Source organism: Pavona decussata, unplaced genomic scaffold (assembly GCF_977016875.1).
Source record: "Pavona decussata unplaced genomic scaffold, jaPavDecu1.1 SCAFFOLD_28, whole genome shotgun sequence".
In the NCBI taxonomy this organism is placed as follows: domain Eukaryota; kingdom Metazoa; phylum Cnidaria; class Anthozoa; order Scleractinia; family Agariciidae; genus Pavona; species Pavona decussata.
The window spans coordinates 230,889-254,168 of NW_028145451.1; the positions used below are offsets into that span (position 1 = coordinate 230,889).

At 38.5% G+C, this 23,280-nt stretch overlaps 1 protein-coding gene and 2 long non-coding RNA genes across 4 annotated transcripts in view; 1 reads left to right on the forward strand and 2 right to left on the reverse strand.

The window, feature by feature from the left end:
- Positions 1-1,957, reverse strand: LOC146484938 (uncharacterized). Its single transcript, XR_014863476.1, has 2 exons — positions 1,807-1,957; positions 1-1,769 (listed from the first exon to the last, which is right to left on the reverse strand). It is a non-coding gene; the product is annotated as an uncharacterized LOC146484938 (long non-coding RNA).
- An 8-nt stretch (positions 1,958-1,965) lies between these two features.
- LOC146484939 (guanylate-binding protein 7-like) lies at positions 1,966-22,955 on the reverse strand. 2 transcript variants are annotated; one of them, XM_085103831.1, is made up of 12 exons: positions 22,935-22,955; positions 19,641-19,718; positions 18,841-18,976; positions 18,473-18,630; positions 18,082-18,254; positions 17,503-17,671; positions 16,586-16,853; positions 14,234-14,529; positions 10,595-10,849; positions 9,879-10,001; positions 8,822-8,869; positions 1,966-3,169 (listed from the first exon to the last, which is right to left on the reverse strand). In XM_085103831.1, exons 2-12 carry the CDS (start codon positions 19,644-19,646, stop codon positions 2,684-2,686), a joined length of 2,118 nt encoding a protein of 705 aa, XP_084959957.1. In that variant the 5' UTR covers positions 19,647-19,718; positions 22,935-22,955; the 3' UTR covers positions 1,966-2,683. The 2 variants fall into 2 exon arrangements, with proteins under 2 accessions (XP_084959957.1, XP_084959956.1); XM_085103830.1 differs by lacking the exon at positions 22,935-22,955 and adding an exon at positions 21,412-21,590.
- Positions 14,934-23,280, forward strand: part of LOC146484940 (uncharacterized) — a 182,260-nt gene continuing 173,913 nt past the window's right edge. The window contains exon 1 of the long non-coding RNA XR_014863475.1: positions 14,934-15,019. This is a non-coding gene — a long non-coding RNA (uncharacterized LOC146484940). The remainder of the gene's footprint in view (positions 15,020-23,280) is intronic.

Here is a 23,280-nt window from a genome sequence, read left to right on the forward strand (position 1 = left end):
AACCTTTCCGAGGCGATTTATTGATATGATCTTGAACGTTGCCACAAGCTTGATCACTTTTCTCATAAACTAATCATAAACGTTACGTTATGTAACATAAGTGAAACCAATCAAAATTTCATTGGCACTGCCTACAATAGTTATTGACTTCTAAAAATCACTTAGCTTAGCTTACAAATAATCCAAAAGACCGTCAATGATATAACAGTGGTCACTTTTGTCATAAACTAATCATAAACGTTACATAATATGAATCCCTATGTAATATAAGTGAAACCAATCATAAAATTTCATTGGCACTACCTGAAATAGTTATTGACTTAAAACACCTAACTTAGCATACAAATAATCAAAAAGACCGTCAATGATATAACAGTGGTCACTTTTATCATAAACTAATCATAAACGTTACATAATATGAATCCCTATGTAACATAAGTGAAACCAATCATAAAATTTCATTGGCACTACCTGTAATAGTTATTGACTTCAAACACCTAACGAAATCAAAAAGACCGTTAATGATATAACAGTATAGGTCTCTTACATAAAACAAAGCAGAAACGTATTGCATCAGTACTAATACAGCGGCAACGAAAAAGTAATAATGAAAACACAGAACTTTTAGAGCTATGATTTCATTGTCTTAACTCTATGATCACATTATGCAAACTCGAGCTCCAAAGGTTTATTATTTTATCTATAGTAGGAGCTCAAAAAAAGTAAATGGAACTGTACTTCATTTTTAAACTCCTGATTGTCTTAGATGGATTGGCTAATTTAACTTACTTTATAGCTATTGAAAACAGACATTGTCGTACCCCCCTCCCCCTCCTGGGGGGATACACTCTTTAACGGGCTATACAGGGAGCCTCCGCCCGCAAGGGGTCCGTTTTGCAGACTTGACGTATATAAAAGGGAAGGGATTTCACGACCTGAAGTATAGGCAAAACTGCCATTTTAGGTATATAAACGTCCCTCTTGAAATATCTCGAACCCACCAACCGATTTATGTGAAAGGGTATCATTTCAATGGAAAGTTGGTCTATAAAAGGGTAGGAAATTGGTCCAAGTGAGACCCCCCCCCCCCCCCTCCCCGAAAAAAATGTATCACTGACTTTTCTCTAAATTTTGTATAATTTTGTATAACTATTTCACTACAATTGTCGGAATACCATTATTTCCCTCAGAGGTTTGCCATATCGTATATGGATTTTATCAGCTGCAGAGTTAATTGTAGCAGTGATTCGTTTTTTCTACAGGGGTCAGGGCCGAGATCCCGCGAGACTCTTGTAGCTTAGTGATAGTGCATCTGGATTAGTAAACAGTAGGGTTCAAACGGTCCCATAATGTCTATATGGGAATACGGTGTTTTTGTAAAAAACTAAGAACTCCATGAGTCGAACCCATGGCCTTCCACTCACTGGGTTAGCTATGGTGATTTGTGCAACGTCCTTTTGACAGGCTTCCTCTTGTAGCCGAAAATTCTTACTCCCTCAATTGTAAATTTTACGAATGATTTTCATGATATGAGTGCGACTTGGATTTTTAGCTATGTCCCAGAATCTTCGAGTACGAATCTATCACCTAGTTCACAACGAGTCACCCATAGCTCAGTGATAAAGCGTCCGAAAGGTAAGCAGCACGTACATGAGTTCGATTCCCGCTAAAGACTCAGAACCGTGCGTCTAACGTTTTTAACTAACTAACCAACCAACCAACCAACCAACCAACCAACCAACTAACTAACTAACTAACTAACTAACTAACTAACCAACCAACCAACCAACCAACTAGCTAACTAACGTTTTTAACTAACTAACTAACTAACTAACTAACTAACTAACTAACTAACTAACTAACTAACTAACTAACTAACTAACTAACTAACTAACTAACTAACTAACTAACGTAACAAATTGGTAGATTCTTTCTTATATTTAATAAATGCTGTGTATTGTTGTATTTCTTGTTTACTCGTTTGTTTGCTTGCTTTCGCACTGTTTTGCTTTGAACTTGTTTTTTTTCTCTATTCTATGGGTCCTAGTTGTAAAAATGTTAACCGTTTTAAATTACAACCTCTCAACGGATTCGTGCTAGCAGCTACTAATTGTTTACGCATCATTTAATTCTAACAGTGCCCATCCCTCTACTCCCGCCCCCCACCCACCGGGCCGACCCCCGGGAATTTAAGGATATTTTGAAAATAAACTGGCAAATGCCCCTTGCAAACTAGTTGTTCAAATGCCCCGCGGTAGTGGCTCAAACTGAATATTTTAATTTCTTTGTTTCTAAACTTACTTTCAGTAAAATCTTAGCTAATTCAGGACAAATTTAGTCTTTGCTAGGTTTTGCTTCCCGTAGTATTGTAAAAATAGGTCATTCTGCAGCTTTAGCATCCCATTCATGTCCTATTTGCCGATGAATTGGTCATTAACAGAAGCTTCAATGCAGGAAGGTGTAAAAGTGAGATGGTCTAATGCCCCGGGGTAGTTGGGTGGAAGGCAAATGCCCGACCCCCGGGACAGACAGTGTGGAAAAATGCCTCACTATTACCCCGGGGGAATAGGCACAGCTGCAATTGGCTGATGCGTTATTTTTAAGTCCTTCAGCTACTGTTTACACTATCGACTGAAATACTGCTCACGTGAAATTGTGAAACACTGTCTGACTACTGGGAAATCTAAAAAATCTTACGCCAGATTCTTCTTATGAACCCGGGCCTAGTGGCTTCCACTAGCTCGTCGGTTACCTTTGTTATATGATTTCTCAAAAAAGCAACTTCCTTTTTGTCTTCTTCGCGCATTCGCATCATATCGTTGATAATCTTGTTTGATCTTTCATCCGAGAGCGCCAATTGATGTTGAAACCCCTCAGCAGTTTTGGCAAATTGAGTTTGGAAATCTTTCATTCTTTGATCCGCGGCAACTCTATCATCTTTAGCCTCCTTCCTACTTTTCTCGAGGTCTCGCTTCACATCCAGGACGGCTTTGTTGGCCTGCTTTGCCCTCTCGTCGGCGGCTTCCAGTTGTTTCTGAAGCTGTGTCAGAGTTTTCATGTCCGCCTCTTTCATCATTTGCATTTGCTGATTCCAAGCTTCTTTATCAGCCTTGGCCTGCTCTCTAATTACTTCGAGTTCTTCTTTCTGTCTCCTGTCAAGCATATCCATCTGCCGAGAACAAAATAATAATCACAAAATTATCAAGATACAAGTCGAATTCACCTCTACAAAGCAGGCTTTTGTTGTTTGTTTCTTAGTCTATTTATTTTCTTAACCAAAGAGAAAAACAACGTATCCAACGTTAGTGAAGGATAATGCTTATGCAAAGATAAAGGTAAAGTAAATATAAGGACTACAGTACACTATAACCATAGAAATCTTTTCCTCGCCTATAAAAGCTACGTCTATTGGAATCACCCACGTTGAATTTTCAGTGTTAGACGATCAAATGAGAGGTTAATAATTCCTGGCATTGCATACAGAAAGCCTTTAGTTAAAAATCGTTACCGGAAAAGACCCATTAAAAGACTTCGTTTATTATTTTTTTTCTTTAAAATTATTCAGCAGTGTAAACATCTGTAAGCTGATGAAGCTTTAAAGGCACTCTTAAGGCGATTTAGCGTAACCTAAAGGCCGTTGGGAATTTGTTCATTATGTCTATTTTATTGAATAACTTTTCAGTTTACAATTTGTTCTGAAACCTGCTGCGGACAGTGTTAAGGCGACAGTTCCTGGACTGGGAAAAAGAAGAAAAAAAGGAAATGTGTGTTTCATTGTCTTAAACTGTAGAATGTTTTGGTGATTTCGCAGTTCTGTGATATAATCCACTTCTGACAGTTGGTTAGTACTTTAGTGACATTTAGAAAGAGCTAAGGCGTCTTGGTAATGGGCATCAGGGAACATAAATGCGCATGGCACGCTCCTGGACCATAATTCTACCTTGCTTCTTAGGTATTCCGGGAGGCTATTACTCTAAGCGACACAGCCGTACCCGTAGCCGTATCATGGGGTGGAAAGTCTTGAAATTTTTGAAGTTTGGCCATAAATTCTGAAAGGACTCTGAAGAGTCTCTTGGCCGAGACGAAACGCCGCATCACATTAGCCACGAACATTTCACAAGAATTTGGCAATTTTTCAATTCTTTATTGTATAAATTTTAACTCGTGTACGTGCGGTTGGGAATTCGTCTGTGATAGATGGCCAGAGTGCTAACATTTTGAATTTGCAAACGGGACTTTTGGCGTAATGCTCATCGAGTTTGCGTTTAAATTCTGAAAGGTCTCTGAAGAGTCTCTTGGCCGAGACGAAACGCCGCGTCAGACTAACCACGAACATACAAATAATATCCGAATAATTAAAACTTCGTCAATATGGTAAAAAAAAAATAAGTGAAAATTGCCTCTAAGTCAAATTTCCCTAAAACCAGCGCTGCAACGATTATCACTTTAAAAGTCCTTATAAAATTCGTGAAATCACAAATCAGTATTTTAAGAGTACGAGAATGTGCAAAGTGTGACATAACCACTTTCTACATCCGCCTCAGCATCTATCTGGTTCGCTATCCAACAAGCTGAGACAAGGAACCATTCAGAAGAGGGCATACCGCATTCCTTTTCGTTGTCTCTTCGAGATCCACCGACCACCCTCCAATCACATCAATAACTATGTTGAAGTGCTTCACATCGTACCGGGGATATTGCTGTTTGGTTGCCTTCTCTGCTTCTCTAGTCGATCTGTTATCCGTCCACGGGCAGCTCATCTCAATCAGCGCGACTCGCTTTCTATCTTTGTCTACAACTCTTGTGTCAATTCTGTTTGCTCTCACCTCCGCATTATCCGCATGGCTCGGCATATCCCAGAACGCTTTAGCTCTTTCATTCTCGTATAGGGGCTTAGGTTGGACTGGCGAGTACCATGGCGGTACAGCTCTAGTCTTTAAGCATTTTGAAGAACAGAATCTTCAGAGTTGCGTTGTGTCTCGCTAGGTACTTTGTTTGTGCTAAAGTACTGCAGACTGACAAGATGTGGGGGACATTTTCTGGGCACTTCCCACACATTCTGCACAACACAGTCATCCGGACTAGTGCTAATCCCCGTCTTCTTTCGATGATAGAGCTTGGTCGGCAGGAGTTGCCGGGTACAGTTCTCGCACTGCTGCTATGGTGTTTGAGGGCCCAGTTTTCGACTTGGTTTGCCAACTGAAGTAGTTTCTGCTTAGTTGGTCATCTTTTCACGTCTTCTTTAACAGGTTACCCTGCCACTTCTGCTTTGCAATTACTTGCTAGGGTTGTTGCTGTTGCGCCCTTTTCGCCCACACGCCCATCTGTCTCCCACTTCTCTCCCACTCGCTTCTTTACCATCTGCTGTTCGGCACGTTGAATTAAGCTCGCTCAGCTTCAAGCTCATTTGCACACTAGCTCGCGTCTTTAAGCAATGAGTGACGCCCATTCTCCGCCGACTTTCATCGTGGAATCCTGGTTCTGGCATAAGTTGACAGCTGTTTTGATCTTGGTTAGCTTGCACTCGTTCTCAATAGATTTAAGCCCCCGTCGGCTTTAACCGAGAGAGGTAGAGCAACGCCTTTGACCCCAGTGGGTGCTTTTCTCCATTCTCCACCATGATCCTTCCGTCTCTCTTTCTAGCTGTTGAAAATCTGCAATTGGCCAGTTCTGAGTTCACATTAAATAAGCAAGCACCGGCAACGCCAACTGGTTTGTGGCTGTGATCCTGTATCTGACAAGGGACTTGACCAGACGACAGATACTCTAAGCAGTTAGACCTCAGAAGCGCGCTTCAGAACCAGCTTAAATTCTTCCTTCTGACTTTCTTTCACTCCTACGAACTTGTACTGTTCCCCATTCGTCAGTCTAGCTATCACCGAGGACTCTTCTAGCTTCATATCACCTGTGCTCTGGTCCAAAGCTCCTCTCTTTATGTGCGTCGGTGAGCATTTCTTTTTGTTTCACTGCATGCCCATCGCGTCATTGAATCTTTTGCGGCTTTTAGCACTCTCGTCATCTTTTCCGCCGATGCAGCAAACCCTTTCAGATCATTTTTGTACAGAAGGTCAGTTGTCTTAGCAGAGATAGGCTTGGACAGTTTGTAACCCTCTGAGGCTTTGAGTTGCCACGCCACGGGGTTAAGACATATCGAAAACAGTTTGGGCACAATGCATCACCCTGTGGCAGGCCCTTGTTGAACTTGATCGTTTTTGACGTTTCATTCCCTTGCTTTCCACCATCCTTTGTTTTCCACCATTCTTTGTTCTCTGTGACGCAGAGCCTGCTTATTATTATTATTATTATTATTATTATTATTATTATTATTATTATTATTATTAATTATTATTATTATTATTATCATTAGAATATGTTAATAAAGAGAAGATTTATAATTATCATTACTACTATTATTATCTTATATTTTCCGCATACATTTCTAATATAAGTTGTTTTTCTTTAAGTATGTAAAGCTTACAGAGTCTAATCGCAAGGCAGCAACTCTAATCGGCACAAAATCGGCACAGAAATATATCTATGGGGGCTTGCGAGTGCCTTCTTGCAAAATGCAAAGGATTGTGGTCGCGCAATAATCAAAGGAACAAGGCATTGTGGTTAATTTTCTGGGCACCACAATGCAACGCGCTGCTTTGCTTTATCCAGTTTGGACACTGGAGAGAAATTAAGATGAGTATTTTTTGTCGTTTTGAATGCCCCTGATTTTGCGGAATGTTTCTACTTCGTTTATATTTCCTGAACTGCATCTCTTTTAATTTCAGAACGCAATACATTTGCAATTTCAGCGTCAGGTATTTCCTCGAGGTAAAAGTGAAGGCAAATTCTTGAAAGTTGTGTTGTTGATTACGTAACCTTATCTGCGTTGATTATTTCCAACTTTGTTCATTTTTAAATACAAAACGTAGGCACTCGATCAAGCTACGTACTTACACTATAATTTGAACACTACCTCATGCGAAAAGCAAATAATGCATACAAGGACTGTATTTCTATAAGAATTATTCGTGGTTAGCTATGTTTCAGAACTGGCTCTCGAAGCCAGCCGCGCCGAAATCGCTGAGACAGCGTATTTAATTCCAATCGTGCAATCCTCTGATTACATTTTTTTTCAGCCGGGCAAAACAGCATTGAAGCTCAGCCTAAAAGTCACGAATATGTGAATAACATACGCATTTCAAATGTTTTACTGGATGTTAGTCGTTTTCAATGACATGCTTGACATTTAAACAACATTTTATTTCTACTGTATCAGACTTTATTTACGCGAATCATTGTATTCACTGCAAGGTCAGCAAACTTTACTTTTCCATTGCTTCCTTTGGTGTGAATTTTCACACTTCGGTCTATATAAACTTCATCGCTTGGTGCATGTTTATACGCCTCGTTCCAAACTTGAACACTTGGTGTATGTTTATACGCCCCGTAAAACAAAAGTTAGATTCATTATCTTACCAAATAAACAAGTACAACAGGAAACAACATTTCAAATGCCCGATATTTTTAGCCTTGTAGCTGTTTCACAGGTTTTATGTAATCACTCTAATAGAGGGCGTTTTAGGAACGCTCACTACTTAATAACAGTAAGTATTAGTCAGAAGTCTGTTCCACTGTTAATTAAAATCACACTACAATTTATTGTATATTTAACAGTTTCAAACAAATACAATTACAAGTTCTGTTTCCTTTGTACTTTAAACACGTCATTAAATACACATTTCCGTTGTTATACACGTTTCTTGACATCACTGCGTTTTTCTGTTTCACAGAGACCCCATGGGTTATTTCACCCCCTTCAACCTCCCCTTCTTATTCTTATCATAACAGCACTCACCTGCCTCCCCAAGGCAGCATTCACTTCCGTTCCGGTATACTAGTTGCAATAGTCCAATTATTTCAGGTTGCTCAAATCTCAGAAACGAGATGCTGTCACAAGTTAAACATTTTCAGTAAAAAACTTCTGTCTTAGGAGTTTTACTCTGAATAATTGTTGGCTTATTTTCAAACTTCTCTAAGCAAATTTGTTGTGTTTGATATTTTAAAATTAGAACTTTTAATTCATAAATGGCTTGGAATATGTTAATAAAGAGATTATTATTATTATTATTATTATTATTATTATTATTATTATTATTATTATTATTATTATTATTATTATTATTGTTATTATTATGAGTGGTGCCCAGTCTTCGCCGACCTTTCCTCAAAGTCTCTCTATTATTATTATTATTATTGTTATTATTATTATTATTATTATTATTATTGTTATTATTATTATTATTATTATTATTATTATTATTGCCGCGTGTAATAGTTTCGAAACCAATTCCACAACAGAAATACTGGAGAATGATGTAAAGTAAACCCGGATTGGTGTTTTTGTTGTAATTTATCAATTCAATGGATTTTTCGCGTTTCGGGAGGGTTTTATAAATAGGACCTTTCATGCGTTAAGTTGCATGACGCTGAGTTACTTTACCACAAAGAGATCAGTCAAGGTTGCCTCATTGGGTAAAGTATCGTTGAAATTTACCAGCGTTTAAAGGTGCAAAATTGTGTAAATGACGCCTTAAAGCTAGCTCCCAAGTTCCTCGTAAAACAAGCTTTCGAAGGAACAAATTTGATTCCGGTTACTCGACAATGTCTTTTGATGTTGTCAGAATATTAACGACAGTTAAACGAGCAATTAAGTTCATTAAAACCAATGAGACCCAGTCTTCGTTTAGTAAATCAACCAAGGCTTCGAAGGAGTTCAGGCTGCTGCATATGGAACAATGAAAAAGAGTTTGAGTTAATGAATGATTACCTTTCTCTTCCACTCCTCCTCTTGCTTTTTCAGTTGGACAATGTGTTCCTGGAAAATAATGAAAATGAAATGAAATGAAAATTATATTTAGCAGATTTTTACCTCGACGATGCAATAAATTAGATGTTTCACTGAAGAGGTCACCAGCGTCAACAACAAAACAAAAAAAAAAAAAAAAGATAGCCTGAGTGGCGATCGTTTTATTTCCGAGAACTAGGGGAGCAAGGTTAACCCTCGTTCCTCTATAACTTAGCAACTATTAAAGCTATGAAAGTGACACCTAAAGCATACACAATAACGTTCAAAAATCTTTCCTTTATGGTCAGCAACAAGAACTAATAACGTCATGTGACGCGGTAACCACGACATTTTTGCCAAATGGCGGCCATCTTGGATCCGAATTCTTGGATTTTTGGCTTTTCCCAAATCTTAAAAAACGTAATAAAAAACACTAAAAGAACATTAATATGGGCTAAAAAAATAAAAACTACTTTTGGAAAACTAATTCATCTTTATTTAAAAGTGGGATTTTCTAAAAAAAACAACCTGTCAAAAATCGGTTGCGATGGTAGCTCGAAGTCAATGAACACTAACCGACCACATCAATTTTTTTCCAGATAAGTTTGTTAAAAATCTACCAGGTCTCATGACATTTATGCAAATATCAAAAAAGCAATTAAGGTTCAAAGTCATCATAGTCCTTATTTTCAGTTTGCATTTACTTAGCCACAACAGGCTCCGCGGACACTGTCTAGTGAGGTCGCATCAGTACTCTCAAGACAACTTTCAGTAGCTTTTTCCTGCTCTGCTGCAAGCCACAACGACTTCTTCTCTCCAATAATTTGCAAGTTTGATAGCTAATTGCTATATACATAATCTGTAGACAGGCTTGGGTTCACAGACAACGAGAACGTGTAGAATGTAAAAAAAAACACATTGAAAAATCAGCCAAAAGTTTTGATGCTTACCCTTTACTCCTTGTGCATCGTAGGCCAGTTTAACGCAAATTGAACTCATCAGCGGGAAACTAATACCAATATATAATCTTAAAGCTAACCTCCAATCTTCTCTTCTCCTTTTCTTGGTAGGCCTTTGCAATTTTCTCCTTTGAGAGATTCTCATCATAGTCCTTCATTTTCTTGAGAATTTCCTCATACCTCATCACTTCTTCTTGCAAAGCCTGTTTGAACCGCCACCAAAAACCGTTAAATATCTATATAGACTAAGGGAAAACTCACTAACTGAACAATCGATATCGTTTCTGGAAGTATCGAAAGACTATATATAGGTTGATAGTTGCCGTGCAAAAGATAAATAAATATTTACCTAAAAAGAAAGCTTCGACGGTTTATATGAAACAGATTTCATATATTGTCCACCACTAAATTTCTTTTAAAACTAAAGTCATTGAAAAAAAAATGCCCTTTCAAGCGAAAAATTTAAATGAAAAGGAAATCGTACGCAATACAAATCATCGACTAATAAAAGCAACCCGGTGGGTTGGTTTGGTGTGTGGCGGGGGGGGGGGGGGGGGGATGACTGAGGCTGGATTTCTGTCACGCGATGCAAGAGGACGACCTTAACTTTGACAAAAAATGTCGATGGAGATTTGTACCCACAAAATGAAAATGAGCCTGGTACAGAATCTTTATCGCGTCTCATTACATTTTCCTCATTGGTGCAAAATTTTCTTTAATGTCGATACCCTGATTAATTTCCCTTTGCTTTCAAGGTACATGCCCTGCTATCAAAAGCACACGGTGCTTGCTTTACCTGATTAAATTTGAAGAAAACGTCGGCCTTAACATCTTTAGCTCCAACTGCTTTCAAGTCGAAGTCAGTTTTGATCATGCTCCATCCATTCATGATCTCAGAGTAACTCACTTTGGCGCCGTCTGGGCCGCGCACCTTTTTAAGTACTGGGTCCAAATGCTGAATCTTCAATTTTCTCAACAAATCTTCGCAGGATTTTTGCGTCAAAGAGGCATTTTGTTCCCTCCAATGCACTACTTTCTCGTCAATCAATTTCTTCGAAATAAAACAATGGTTTCTTGTTTAAGATAGTAAAGATGAACGTAATATGTAATATCAATTACTTTAAAAACTAAGCAAGGGCCAGTTCTACAAACAGGAGCAATTTGTAGCTGATTTTCGTGTAGATCAGGAAGAGCAATGGATCAGATAAAACAACTTGAAAGATGTAAGGCTGGTCGAACGGCTAGTATTTAAATTAGCATTGGCCAATATTAAGGTTAGACAAAGCTCATCTCCATCAGCCGGGACTAGAAAAACTAGGTGAAAACGGAAACGGCAAGAATATTTAAAACAGGATAAGAAAAAATGATGATACATGATAGGTTGGACCAAATGACTGTAATTGAGACTGTAAACAAAAAAACGACGACGTTGTATATGTAATAACTGAGAATGTAAAAGAATAAGCGTTATCACCTCTATTCGTGCTGTTAGGTTCTATGCGTTGTCTCTTGAAAGTAAGTATCCTTCTCTGGCATTCGGTTGCATTTCTATTTGAATTTTTGAAATCAATGGCATTGTAATGGGAACTAAAATGGCGCCATCCTACACCAAATGACCTGTTTTTGACAGTTATGGTGTCACTTTTTGTTTGTTTATTTGTTTAAGGTGGCCGAACACAGTTTTCTAGTATACAGGTGTTGGTAAACATTATTTGAAAAATACGTATTTCTGAGAACCTGAAATTAGCATGGTTGGTGCAAGATCAACTAAGAAGGAATAAAGTTTGACACTTCTTGTTGATCAAGGTGCCGTTGCCATGGCAACGCATCAAGCTATTAACCGTCCACAAATAATGGTTTTCCTTAATTTTTAGAAAATGCACTCGTTAGATTTTTTCCATTTTTTGTATCTAGAAAAACTAACAAAATACTGACATAGTGATGCTGCTTTCATGTTAGTTTAACAGAGAGATCTCCTGTAAATGTTGGTTTTGCACTTAAATGTTATTTGAAGATACCCTCTGTTAGATTTTGTTTTTGGTTTGTAGGCGAGTTACGCTTTTAGAAAACTACTGTCTTGTCAAATTTCACGAAATTCTAACGAGCGGTTCCTTAGAAAACAGTTCATTTCCATTAAAGCAACCAGTCACAATTTTTTGCTCGTATGCGCATGCGTGGCTTTTAATTTGGTTTTCTCAGCAAAGATGAAAAGCGTTCAAAAAGGCTTAGCTCATTGTCAACTCACTTTCTTTGTTCGGCGATAAATGAAGAAGGATTCACAAACGAGAAACTGAGTTATTTTAAGAGCAAAACTTACTTTTGTGATCCATTTGGAATAAAATCGAGGGATCGATAGTATTTGCTTACCACAACCCTAGCGCGCGCTTAAAGTGCCTAAAAAAGCGAAAATTGTTTTTGTGTAGTTATAAAATTTGCACTTTGAAATATATGATTCCGAAGTTTTAGAGTGCTGGGGTAAAAATTGTAGATTTTACGAACGCTAAAATTTGGGCTATTTTGCTCTCAAAAATGGTCAGAGGACTGGGTCGAGTTTTATGCTGAACTCCAAGTTGTGACGTCACGTTGGTGCCAAAAGTTTGTTTACTCTCATTCTGTTCTTGCCGCCAGAAAGGATTGTGGAAAGAGTAAAACACGACTAGCGATTCTGTGAACAATCGATTCTGGCAACTCTATTTGTTACGTACGCCAGCAACGCAATATCCGCCTCGCTGTCGCTTATCTTTCTTCTCTTCCGCCATGATGAATTGCAATTCTTGGCACCAACGTGACGTCACTGGTTATTGTCACCTGGCATTTTGGCCGCGCGATTAGAATACCATTTTTGAGGACAAAATAGCTCAACTTTGAGGGCTCACAAAATCGGCAATTTTTACCGCAGCAATCTCAAACTTTGAAAGCGCATGTTTGAAAGGGCAAATTTTATAACTACCTAAAGACAATTTTCGCTTCATAGGCTATTTAAAGTCATTCGTTTTAACTTATCATGTATCATCATGTTATTTTACCTTGTTTTAAATAATGAAACCATTTTTGTTTCTAATTTCTGTTATCTTTTCTAGCCCCTGAGGAAGATTAATTTCACTCTCTAACCCAAATAGTGCCGTACAACTTCAAAATCTGCTAAAAGGTAAAATATAAGCATATCGTTAAGGTTAAAGGCGAAGTGCTCTTGGACAAAAGCAGCATCGAATTTTGTGGCGTCCGGTTCCAAAGAATCGAAGAGTGAAGGGTTATTGTATTTTCTCTGCTGTTAAAATCGTGGTTAAAACCCTAATATATGCTGGAGTTTAGAGACTTACTAGTGTCATTCCTTATACCATCCAGTTATCTGGCCTAGCAATCTTTAAGGAGTTTAATCATCCTCATACATCTCCTCTGCAACAACTCTTCGGCAAGATACTGAGGAGGTCCACCTCCCCCTCCCCCTACCCCCTACATATTTCAACAGGGGCCTTTGTAGTGAAAGATGTGCTCTCCTGCAATCCCTGTGACGGTACATACATTTGGATGTCTCGAGGGTGATCGCTTCGATATGTTTATTCCATCAAGATCTTCCTGGAACCAGACTTCCAGCAATTTGAAAATCTTTACCCTCCCGATAGGAAGGTCGTTTAGGAAAAGCGATGGTGGCTCTGGGATAGCCTCCAGCATTGAGTGACGTGATTATTTGCAGCCCAACACTAAACAGAATCAAGAACCCCCTGCATTGACTAATTTCTTCGGCAACTTACGACAACGTCCAGAGTGCAGTCATTAGCTATAGCATACTTGCACTCGCTTGCCTTGCGATATTCATGGACGGAGTCTTCCCGATCGTGAGAAGAGCGTGGGAGAAATGACAGATTAGCTCTTAAGCTCTTAAGCTTCTTGCGGCCCAGCCGTTCTTTTATTACTTTGTAGTTAATAAATTTGCTGAATAAAGCCGAGGACACGTTACACGGTGAAGGAAGCACACCCTGTAGATGTTCTCCATTCACGACAGCTCTTCTCTACAGCCAGGAGTTGCGAGACACGTTCATTTCAGCACGTTTTGTAAGTTTTTCTGTCAAAGATTATGCAGATAAAGTACGTTAATTGTTTATGTTATGCTAAAGATCTACAATACCCTGTAGACTACGTTGCCAGCCAGCTTTGGTGAAGAAATAGTGTAAATATTGTGCTCGTTTCTCGCATTAGGTCGGTGAAGTAAAATGACCTGTTTCACGGAGGTACATGGGGTTGTTTCATTCTGAATGAGAGGATAATGTTCATGTCTTCTAAGGACACGGATATTATGATGCTAAAAACAGGGGTCCGGTAAGTTATTTTTGTCAAATGCATTTTAAGTACAAACTTGCTAGTATGTTACATAAGATGACTGAGGAAAATTGCTCACCTTCACAAAAAAAAATGTAAGAGTGAAAAACTAGCTTACCGTTAGTTGCTTCCATTCCTTCCCAATGATGACAGAAATCAACTCAGCGGTTTCCTCCTCAAATGCCTCCATACTTGCGCGTTGAGCTTTTTCGTGGTTTTTCAATATTTCATCGCCATCACATGGCATCCGTGACGACATCTCACCTGTCATGATGCCATCATAAATTTCCAAGGCCTTTTCCTTAGCTTCAGAGCATTTTGTTTTGACATACGTATCCCAGGCTGCTTCCACATTAGGCATCACGTTCGGGTCATTAACGGCGTCAGTGTATAAGCTCACCAACACTGCTAAAGCTAGAGAAAAAAAGAGACTTCACTAATGATTTTTAATGTTTAGCTCACCAACATCCTCAGAGCAACATAGCAAAAGTAACCTGTACATCGTAGTTCAACTTGTTTTCAGAATATCCGGTTAGAAAAGTGACACACGGAATTAGTGAATGCTGGGCCGTTCTCAAAATAAATGATTCTAGTTTTGTCCCTATTTCATAATCAGTCTTCACTTAGAGAAATGTTCGTATCCTCTGTATTGAGCTGGAACTAGCTTGCTTACAAGGCTTAAGTGGGGGAATCTTTTCTCATGCAAATATATATTTTTAATACATTTCCCCGCAAAAACCTCCCTCACAAGGTAGATCCGAGTTTAACTAGGAAGTTTAAGCAACGACCGCAACGACAACGCCACAAAGTGGCAAAACAATAGGTTTAATGAGCAAAAATAATCGCTCTGCACGTGCGTTTTACATTTTGGTACATTTCTCTGCCGTTCTTTGCAAAACAACGGGTTAGGGAGTTTAAAGGCTGGTTTCCATATGATCGCAGATCGCAATAAGGTCTGCGATCGTCTGCGATCCTGCGATCGTGATCGCAGACGATCGCAGAAGATAGAACCATGTTCTATCTAAAGGCTGGTTTCCATATGATCGCGGATCGCAGATCGCAGATCGCAGATCGCAAACAATCGCAATTGATCGCAGACGATCGCAGGAGATAGAACATGGTTCTATCTTCTGCGATCGTCTGCGATCACGATCGCAGGATCGCAGACGATCGCAGAAGTAGTTTCCATATGATCGCAGACGATCGCAGACCTTATTGCGATCTGCGATCTGCGATCTGCGATCTGCGATCCGCGATCATATGGAAACCAGCCTTTGGATAGAACATGGTTCTATCTTCTGCGATCGTCTGCGATCACGATCGCAGGATCGCAGACGATCGCAGACCTTATTGCGATTTGCGATCATATGGAAACCAGCCTTAAGAAACGAGGACGGCAACGGTAACGAGAACGTCACAAAACAATGGCTTTAATGAGTGAAAACAATTACTCTGCACGTGCGTTTGACATTTTGGTACATTTCTTTACCGTCCTCGGCAAAACAACAGCGTGAAGCGACCAAATTTTAGGTTTTCTCGAGAAAGGGAGCGTATGACGCAAAATCTCTCTTTATTTTTCCTTACTTTGACGTCGTTCATACTAATTTAGTTCGTGGGGAGTTCGCCAGGATTTTCCAAGTTAACTGAAATTTAAAACTTTGCCGCCCTCGTTTCTTAAACAACTAGAAATGACCACATTTAAGGTTTTTTTTTTGGAGAACGTGAACGCACGACGGTTAATTTTTCTTTCTTAACTTGAACGCCACTCCTACCAATTTGGTCTCTGGATAGTTCGCCATTTTTGTAGTTGTTGAGCGAATATTAATCGAGCCAGTTGAAATATAATCGCGAAGTAGCCCCAGTGAAATAAAGATATATTTTCAGATGACGTTTTCATTGCCGTCGTCGTTGCTTAACCTCCTTATTAATATCAGAAATACGAATAAGAAGGCGGTCTATTTGTATGTCAGTTCTCAGCCCTAGAATGCAAATTCTATCTTGGCGACGGTTTTTGACATGTGTATAGATCAGGGGCACTCAACGGTTCATATATGTGTTCGGAGGGTCTTCATTGCCTAGAAAATTTGGCTTTAGTTGTAACGAAAATCTAAATTTTTCATCGGCGAAATGTCAGCTGACGCCAGAAAACCAATTCCCTTTGTGTTCTGAGTGGTAAATTCATCGTTCAAAATACGAAATAAGGTCAGCTAGCAATTTCTGGCCAACAAAACCTCGTAAATTTGGGGAATAAGATCCCGTTTCGAGCTAAAACTTTCTGCGACTCCAGTAAATTTTCAGTTAAGATTAAACTGTAATAGCTTATAGAAATATGCCTTTTAAAGGACAGAAAACGATCTGGGGACACAGAAGACAACATTTTGCTCAAATGCTCTCATTGGAAGCAGCTGAAGGATGGCATAACTTAATCATTATTATTAGTAATAATAAACTTGCATAAAAATTTTCTGACCTTCTCCTGTGACAAATTCCCCTTGATTGATGCTTCTCTTTGGGGACAGTTTGGATTTGAGTAGGGACTCGAAGCGTTTTACCCCATCAAGGAATTTGGGGTTTAACTTATCCTTTTCATGGGAGATGTTTTGCATAACTTCTGCGTCACTTGTAGGAGAAGGAAGAGAGAAACTTTCAAACCCAGAGAAGAAGTTTAAAATAGACTCGGAGACCGCTTTTTGTTGGTCTCTCTCTTCGCTTGTTGAAGTGGATGACTCCTTGAAAACCTTAAAGAATGAAAAACGGGTGAGGAAAATTAATTTAAATATTTTGTTTTTCATCGGTTCAGAATATTGGGCACACCAAAATCAAGCGGTAACATGCAAACAGTTTTACCTTTTGTTTGTTAGATAACAGAAGCAAGAAACTCTGAAATGGTAGAAAATTTGCACTTTGCAATAAAAAAAATAAGCTTTTAAATAAAAGGTTAAAAGTCCAAATTTTGATAGCCACGGCTGTCAAAATCTTGTTGCTAAGGAAGGCCATATAAAAAATGAATCGTCAACTCGAACTTTTGGTGATGTTTGCTATAATATCAAACAAGTTAAAGGAATAAAAGTCAGCGCAGTTATTTTTCATCTAACCTCTTCCGGTAGGGTAGATAGTAGGTCAAAGCAGCTTTCAACATTTTCTTTGTTCTTAAAAATGTTGAATGGCGTATAAAGTATTTGAACACTCCGATCAACCAACATTTGCTCAATATCCATTCAACTTTTGTTGAACGAATGTTGATCAGATGTTTGGTCAAATGTTGCCGGTCACATGTTTAACGGCCCTTAAAACGACCTACTCTACATTCAAAGTATCCGGCATTGTAAATTTTAAAAACTAGTTAACAAGGAAGGTACTGAAAGCTGAACAGTTGAACTCGCTTACCCTTGTCGAAAAGTAGTGGTTCAAGTCCCTGCAGTCTTTTGGAATCTTTTGTGCTACATCTCTCAGCAGCCAAATAAAGAATGGAAACGTGTTACGGAACAACTCTTGGTCATTATCATGGCCTCTTTTTGATTGGATGCGGATTCGCTGAGACAGTTTTACAATGAAGCTAGATTATTGTTAAGAATATCGTGCAAGTTATGGTTGTTACGTTTATAAAACTGATTAACTAAATTCAGATTACGAAGATATCTTTTTCAAATAAGGAAATATAAATTTAAATAAATCCATAAACAACAACATTTTTTGGTTTGCAAGTGTTATAAATAAAACGACATTTTTGATTCAATACATGTTTTGATGTGGCTAACATCATCGTCAGTTTTAAAGAGCTAATGAAAAACCGTTACAATATACAGCTACAAAACGCATGCATCATCAAGCCTACACCGTCTAACGCAAGGACTCGAACAACATTACGGTGAACAAAGTAACTTATAATCTGTTGATAAAACCCATCGTTCGTTTCTACTCCCCACCAACGCAGTAGAAACTAACCCTCTTATCAAAAAAGGATACTCTAGTTCATTGAGATCAGTCCTTTTTGGAACCCCCTTAGAATTGTAAATCAGCAGCGAGGCTAGTAAAACACACAGGGTGAAGACCTGGTTATCTTCTTGTCCTCCTGTTTTGACAGAACTAATACCTTCTGAGTCCAGCAAAACCACTCTGAAGTCTCGACCGCGTGTGTCCTAAATAGAACCAAACAAGAACGTACATAATAAAATCAAACTTTATTGCACAGTTGTATTGACCTGACTTGGCGTTACAATCACTTGTTTTTAATTTTTTTAGTATATAAATACTTTTACTCTGTCTATGCTAAACTGTCGTCGAAATATCAATAAGTGCCACCGTAAAAATCAACACGAAAAGACAAAAAATGTTTAAAACCAAGAGAGGTCAAAACCTTATAAGCATGAGGCACAATCCACATCCAGATTCCCATAGTTTCGGGGTCCATCTCATGACCAATTGAGAAAACTTCCATCTGGCCGAACACCTTCCCAAGTATGTATGACTTGCCATCTCTGCATGGACCAGTGATAGAAACAACGCAAACAGGTTCTGGAAAAAAAAAAAAAAAAGCTTTTTGTTACTAAACATACCATCAGTTCTGCTCTTATTAAAAATAATTTTCCATCGAACAATAAAAGCGTAAAAAGCGCCTGACGTAACCTATAACTACTAATTTTTCCTTACTAAAACTAACTTTTCTCTGTAGTGATGACTAAGCCCTGAGCAGAACAATAGTGCACATCACAAAATAAGTTGTACCTTTTATTTTTTGCAACAACTCGATCGCAGTTGGCACAACATAAAGTGAACTTCGCTCTTCACTCGTTGTTCGGGTTTTACCAGTGGCAGGATCCCAGGTCATGTTGTTTGGAAGACAGAGAGGAATTCCTTTGGACTGGATCATTAAAACAAAAATTTTACTGATTGTTATTAAGAAATCCGTTTTCATAATATTCATCAACAAGAAAAGAAGTGCTTTATTAACCTCCTATTGACAGAAATCAAAACATATTTCTCTATCCCGCTCAAGCCTGAATTTTTTTCTGGCTCTTTTATCGCAACTGCTTTTAAAAATTGCTTGCTAACTGCGAGGATCTTTCTTCTATTTGATATTTCTCTTTCGTTCAAAAAGAATTTTGCATGTATTCAAAACGCTCACTTCAGAACGTATTTAGTTCAGATCATATTTGTCACATGCTTGTGATAAACCCCCAAAGTTAAGACAACAATAACATTAGTTTACCAGTCTCCGTTAATTAATCTCCCAAGCGTTTTCCTTACAATACGAAAAGTAGCACGCACATAGCAAAATGATTCTATTCTGAGATTATACCTCGGAAAAACGTTGGTACAAAGTGCGCCAAAATGGTTGAATAAAACGACTGAAAATAATGAAATATGCCGTTCCTCTTTATACTATCTAGATTCGTCTTCTTAGTTGGGCTGGGGTGGGGTTAAGGGGGGAATCGGCGTATTCACTTCCTAGTTCCGCAAACGCGTTAAAGCCTCTGGTTAAAGGGAATTGTGGCGCTTACATTTCTAATGCCAAACGTACTGACCTCCATATTTCCTACAATTTCTGAACTTCAGAAACGTCAAGTTTACAACTCTCTTATGGTCCTGAGGATAAAGTATACCTGAGCACAAAGTTAAAAAAAAGTAGCGTTACATAAAATGATAAAATTCGATCACCACCGCAAAAATATTCAGTCCTTAGCCTTATGTAGTATAGGCCTTATCACGGTTTTCGAAGCCATTTTGACGAGTAGGCAAACAGGCTTGAAATAACAGTGTTTGTATGGAAATCCGATGTCAAATAATTTTCATAAAACATCGCTTCTGAAAAATTCATGAATTGGAAACTTTTGGCATTAGGAAAAGAATTTTAAGAAAAAAAATTGGAGGGATGTAGCCGTGCTAGAAAGCGTCCAGTCGTGTTTTGAACTTTCCATACATTTCCCTGTATTTTTTTCCCGCGAACTATTTTTAGTAGCAGTTCACGGCTGGTTCGCTTTAAAGACAAATGTATGGAAAGTTCAAAACACGACTGGACGCTTTCGGGCAGAGCTACATCCCTCCAATTTTTTTTTCCTAAAATCCTTTTCCTAGTGCTAAAATTTTCCAATTCATGAATTTTTCAGAAGCGATGTTTTATGAAAGTAATTTGACATCTGATTTCCATACAAACACTGTTATTTCAAGCCTGTTTGCCCACTCGTCAAAATGGCGTCGAAAACCGTGATAAGGCCTATTTCAGTACAGAGTGAATGATTTTAAGTGAAAAGATTAAGCTGACACAATATTTAACTCAAATTTCAGTAGAAAGTCAAGAAACAATGCGATGGGGCTCGGTTATGTTGGAATTGATACCAAATTTGATGTGCACGACGAAGGGACGAGTGTTGCATTGAACGCTTTATATTCAGTTGGAAAGCAACTGAACAAACACTAGACTTTAGGACGAGGTTCATATTCACGACTCGCTCCGTTGGGTGGCCTAATAAAAAGGTTTTTATTGAAAATCGATGATCAACAAAGATTTAGTTAGAAAGTCCAGCTTGAATTAGTTGTGAAGCAGACAGAATTACAATCCAGTTTAACAATCAAGTTCTCCTTTAAACTTCGCTCGTAAATTTGAATTCTCGGAAAATGGCGTCCAGTTTCTCGGAATCAGGTTATTGTTTATGTTTTGTTAGCCCCGAAGATTTCGAAGGACGCAAAATACTTCAGTGTCTTTTTATTACCGAAATGTGCAGTAATTGTGACTGCCAGTCAAATAGAACGAAATTAACGCTTGCGTATGGGGAGGAACCGCGTCCGTCATGATAAGACTTTGGACTTACGCCGACTGAAATATGGTCCGAAGAATAGAAACAGTAGGCCTCTTTGTAAACACGGACGCAAGATTATTCAAGCGTCTTCTTAGTGGTCAAATTCCAGTTTGTTTCAACGGTTACCTCATGCTGCACATTCATCGGCCGACGGAAGACATAAAGAAGCTTCCTTGTATTAAAACCATGTATAAACCGGATTAGTATCGGCTGAGAATGAGAGTTGAATAACATTGAGTTATGTGGCCTGTGATTCCGAGTTCCGTAGCATAAGTTCTGTGCCTTCGTGTGAATGGTTTGCAAGAGACCTTACATGGGACTACAGTGTACTTTGGTACTTAAATAACTTTGAATCGAGAAATAGCATTAAACTGCCTAATTGTTGAATAAAGCGGCCTCAAATAAATTACCCCAAAATAACTGGTCGTAAAGTTTTAAAATTGTAGATGGGATCGATTGAGATTTGAGCTAACATCGAAAATTAATTTCACGATCCTACCTTCAAGTGAGTTAAACAACTGATAACAATCGTCTCAGTGATACAAACTGGGCAGGTCTGGGCTTGATTGCATAAAGTAGACTATAAACCCACGAGAAAATGATTCTTCCCTTCTGGGTAAACCCTTTTCATGACGCAGACGGTATGCGCACTACGACCGCGTTGACTTGTGGATGCAGAATTTTCAAGATGGTGGAGAAACGAAAGAAAATTAGCAAGTTATGTGCTTCGTTTAAAGGTGGAAATCGGTTATACGTGCTTGTTTCCTTTGGTTTTACAAGATTCACTATTTACTTATATTGTATGTATGTGAACAATGTTAACAACATCTGTTATCTTAAGCTAAAACAAGGAACAAGATAATTCATACTCGCAGAACATGTAATCAGTTTGAACCGTTTTTCTTGTGAGTTATAATTTCAAAACTATTCCCAATTGATTATTGAAATGGTTTAAGGTGTTCCTATAGAGCTTGTTATAGCCCAAAGCATAAACGTTCCCCAACGCGCCCCATACTTTACTGTATTGTCTGCGTCTTGAATCCGATGTTTCAGTTGTTTTCAGAAATGGCCTCGAACTGCCGTCATACGCACTAGAAGTGCATATAGGAAAGAAAATATTAAAGTTTTTCTCGTAGGCTGAACAAACCATAATAAATTTTTAGCTACTTCTCTCCAATACAAAGAACTTGAAATTTTTTTCAAGTTGTAAGCTACTTTCATTTCATCCTTCCGCAGCCAAACACAATATAAACTAAATTCGATTTTGAGACGGCAATACGACTTATTGACGGCTAGTTGGGAGAACATATATTCCGTATTGGGTGGAGTTGCGAACCGCGCTAAGACGGCCTACTGAAAAAGTACAGTCAATACGGCAGAAGACAGTATTCGAGACCTCAGCAAACGTTAACAGCCAAGTCGATCTTTGAGATTGTCATCTTCGGGACAATTCTTTGCGATGCCTGCAAATGTTTACATTTATCAAATCCTCGACAAGTAAAGGAAACGCGTAGTTTCTCTGAATCGGCTACTGTTGACAAAATACAAGATTACAATGCCAGTTGCTTTCATTGTTGAGCAAAGTTAACTTATTGTTAGAACCTTACCGTTTCTGTGTTAGATAATGCGCTCAAACCTTGGATATATGACATCCCAACTCCTTCCTGGATTAGATGTTAAATTCAACTTTAAGAAAATGACCTGCAGTTTAAGAACTAGTTCAATGATTTCCGAAAGTAACACTATTAGTCAAACCGGCAGCAGCTGTCGTTGAGGTAACGAACCTCAAAATATCTTTCCAATACACGAAAAAGCTGCAGGCTTGCTGAACTTTTAAAATCAAAGGAAAAGATGCGAAATGTTATCCCGAATCAGTTTGTTAATTTCGTCTTTCTTCAGTCAGCCAGCCAGAGGGCCCTAAAAAGGACTGAAGATTCAAGGCACAATCAAGCCAACACTAGTAATTACGTTAAGTAATGGCCGCAAAGCAAGCAAAGTTCCTTTAGATTTGAACACTCTTACCTTCAGGTAAAGAAATAAGCTTCAAAAAACAGATTGAGATCTTCAAGGTGAAACAGTCTACGAACAGAGTGAAAACAAACTGGCCATCAGCGTGCTTACAAAGGGTGGACCATAATTCCACAAGGCAACGCCTTGTTTCTTTGATCAATAACGATCTTTGTCTATTATGTGACGTCAGTTCACTAATTTCGCATTTTTTTGTTGCTAAACAACCTGTGGGTCCATAGCTTCCGCCACGATCCTCGAAAATTCCTCAAATTTGTCAATTATACTCAGTATTAGAGTATTATACGCGACCAGTGTCAAATTCTAGTTACTTTGATGGTCAAAGTTAAATTAGTATTCC

Bases quoted from the DNA above. Each gene is read 5' to 3' on its own strand.
- LOC146484939 (XM_085103831.1), bottom strand. The intron at 17,672-18,081 runs GTATCCTTTTTT...ACAATAATCTAG, and splicing joins ACTGATCTCAATGAACTAGA to CTTCATTGTAAAACTGTCTC. The intron at 16,854-17,502 runs GTAAGCGAGTTC...TCATTCTTTAAG, and splicing joins ACCACTACTTTTCGACAAGG to GTTTTCAAGGAGTCATCCAC.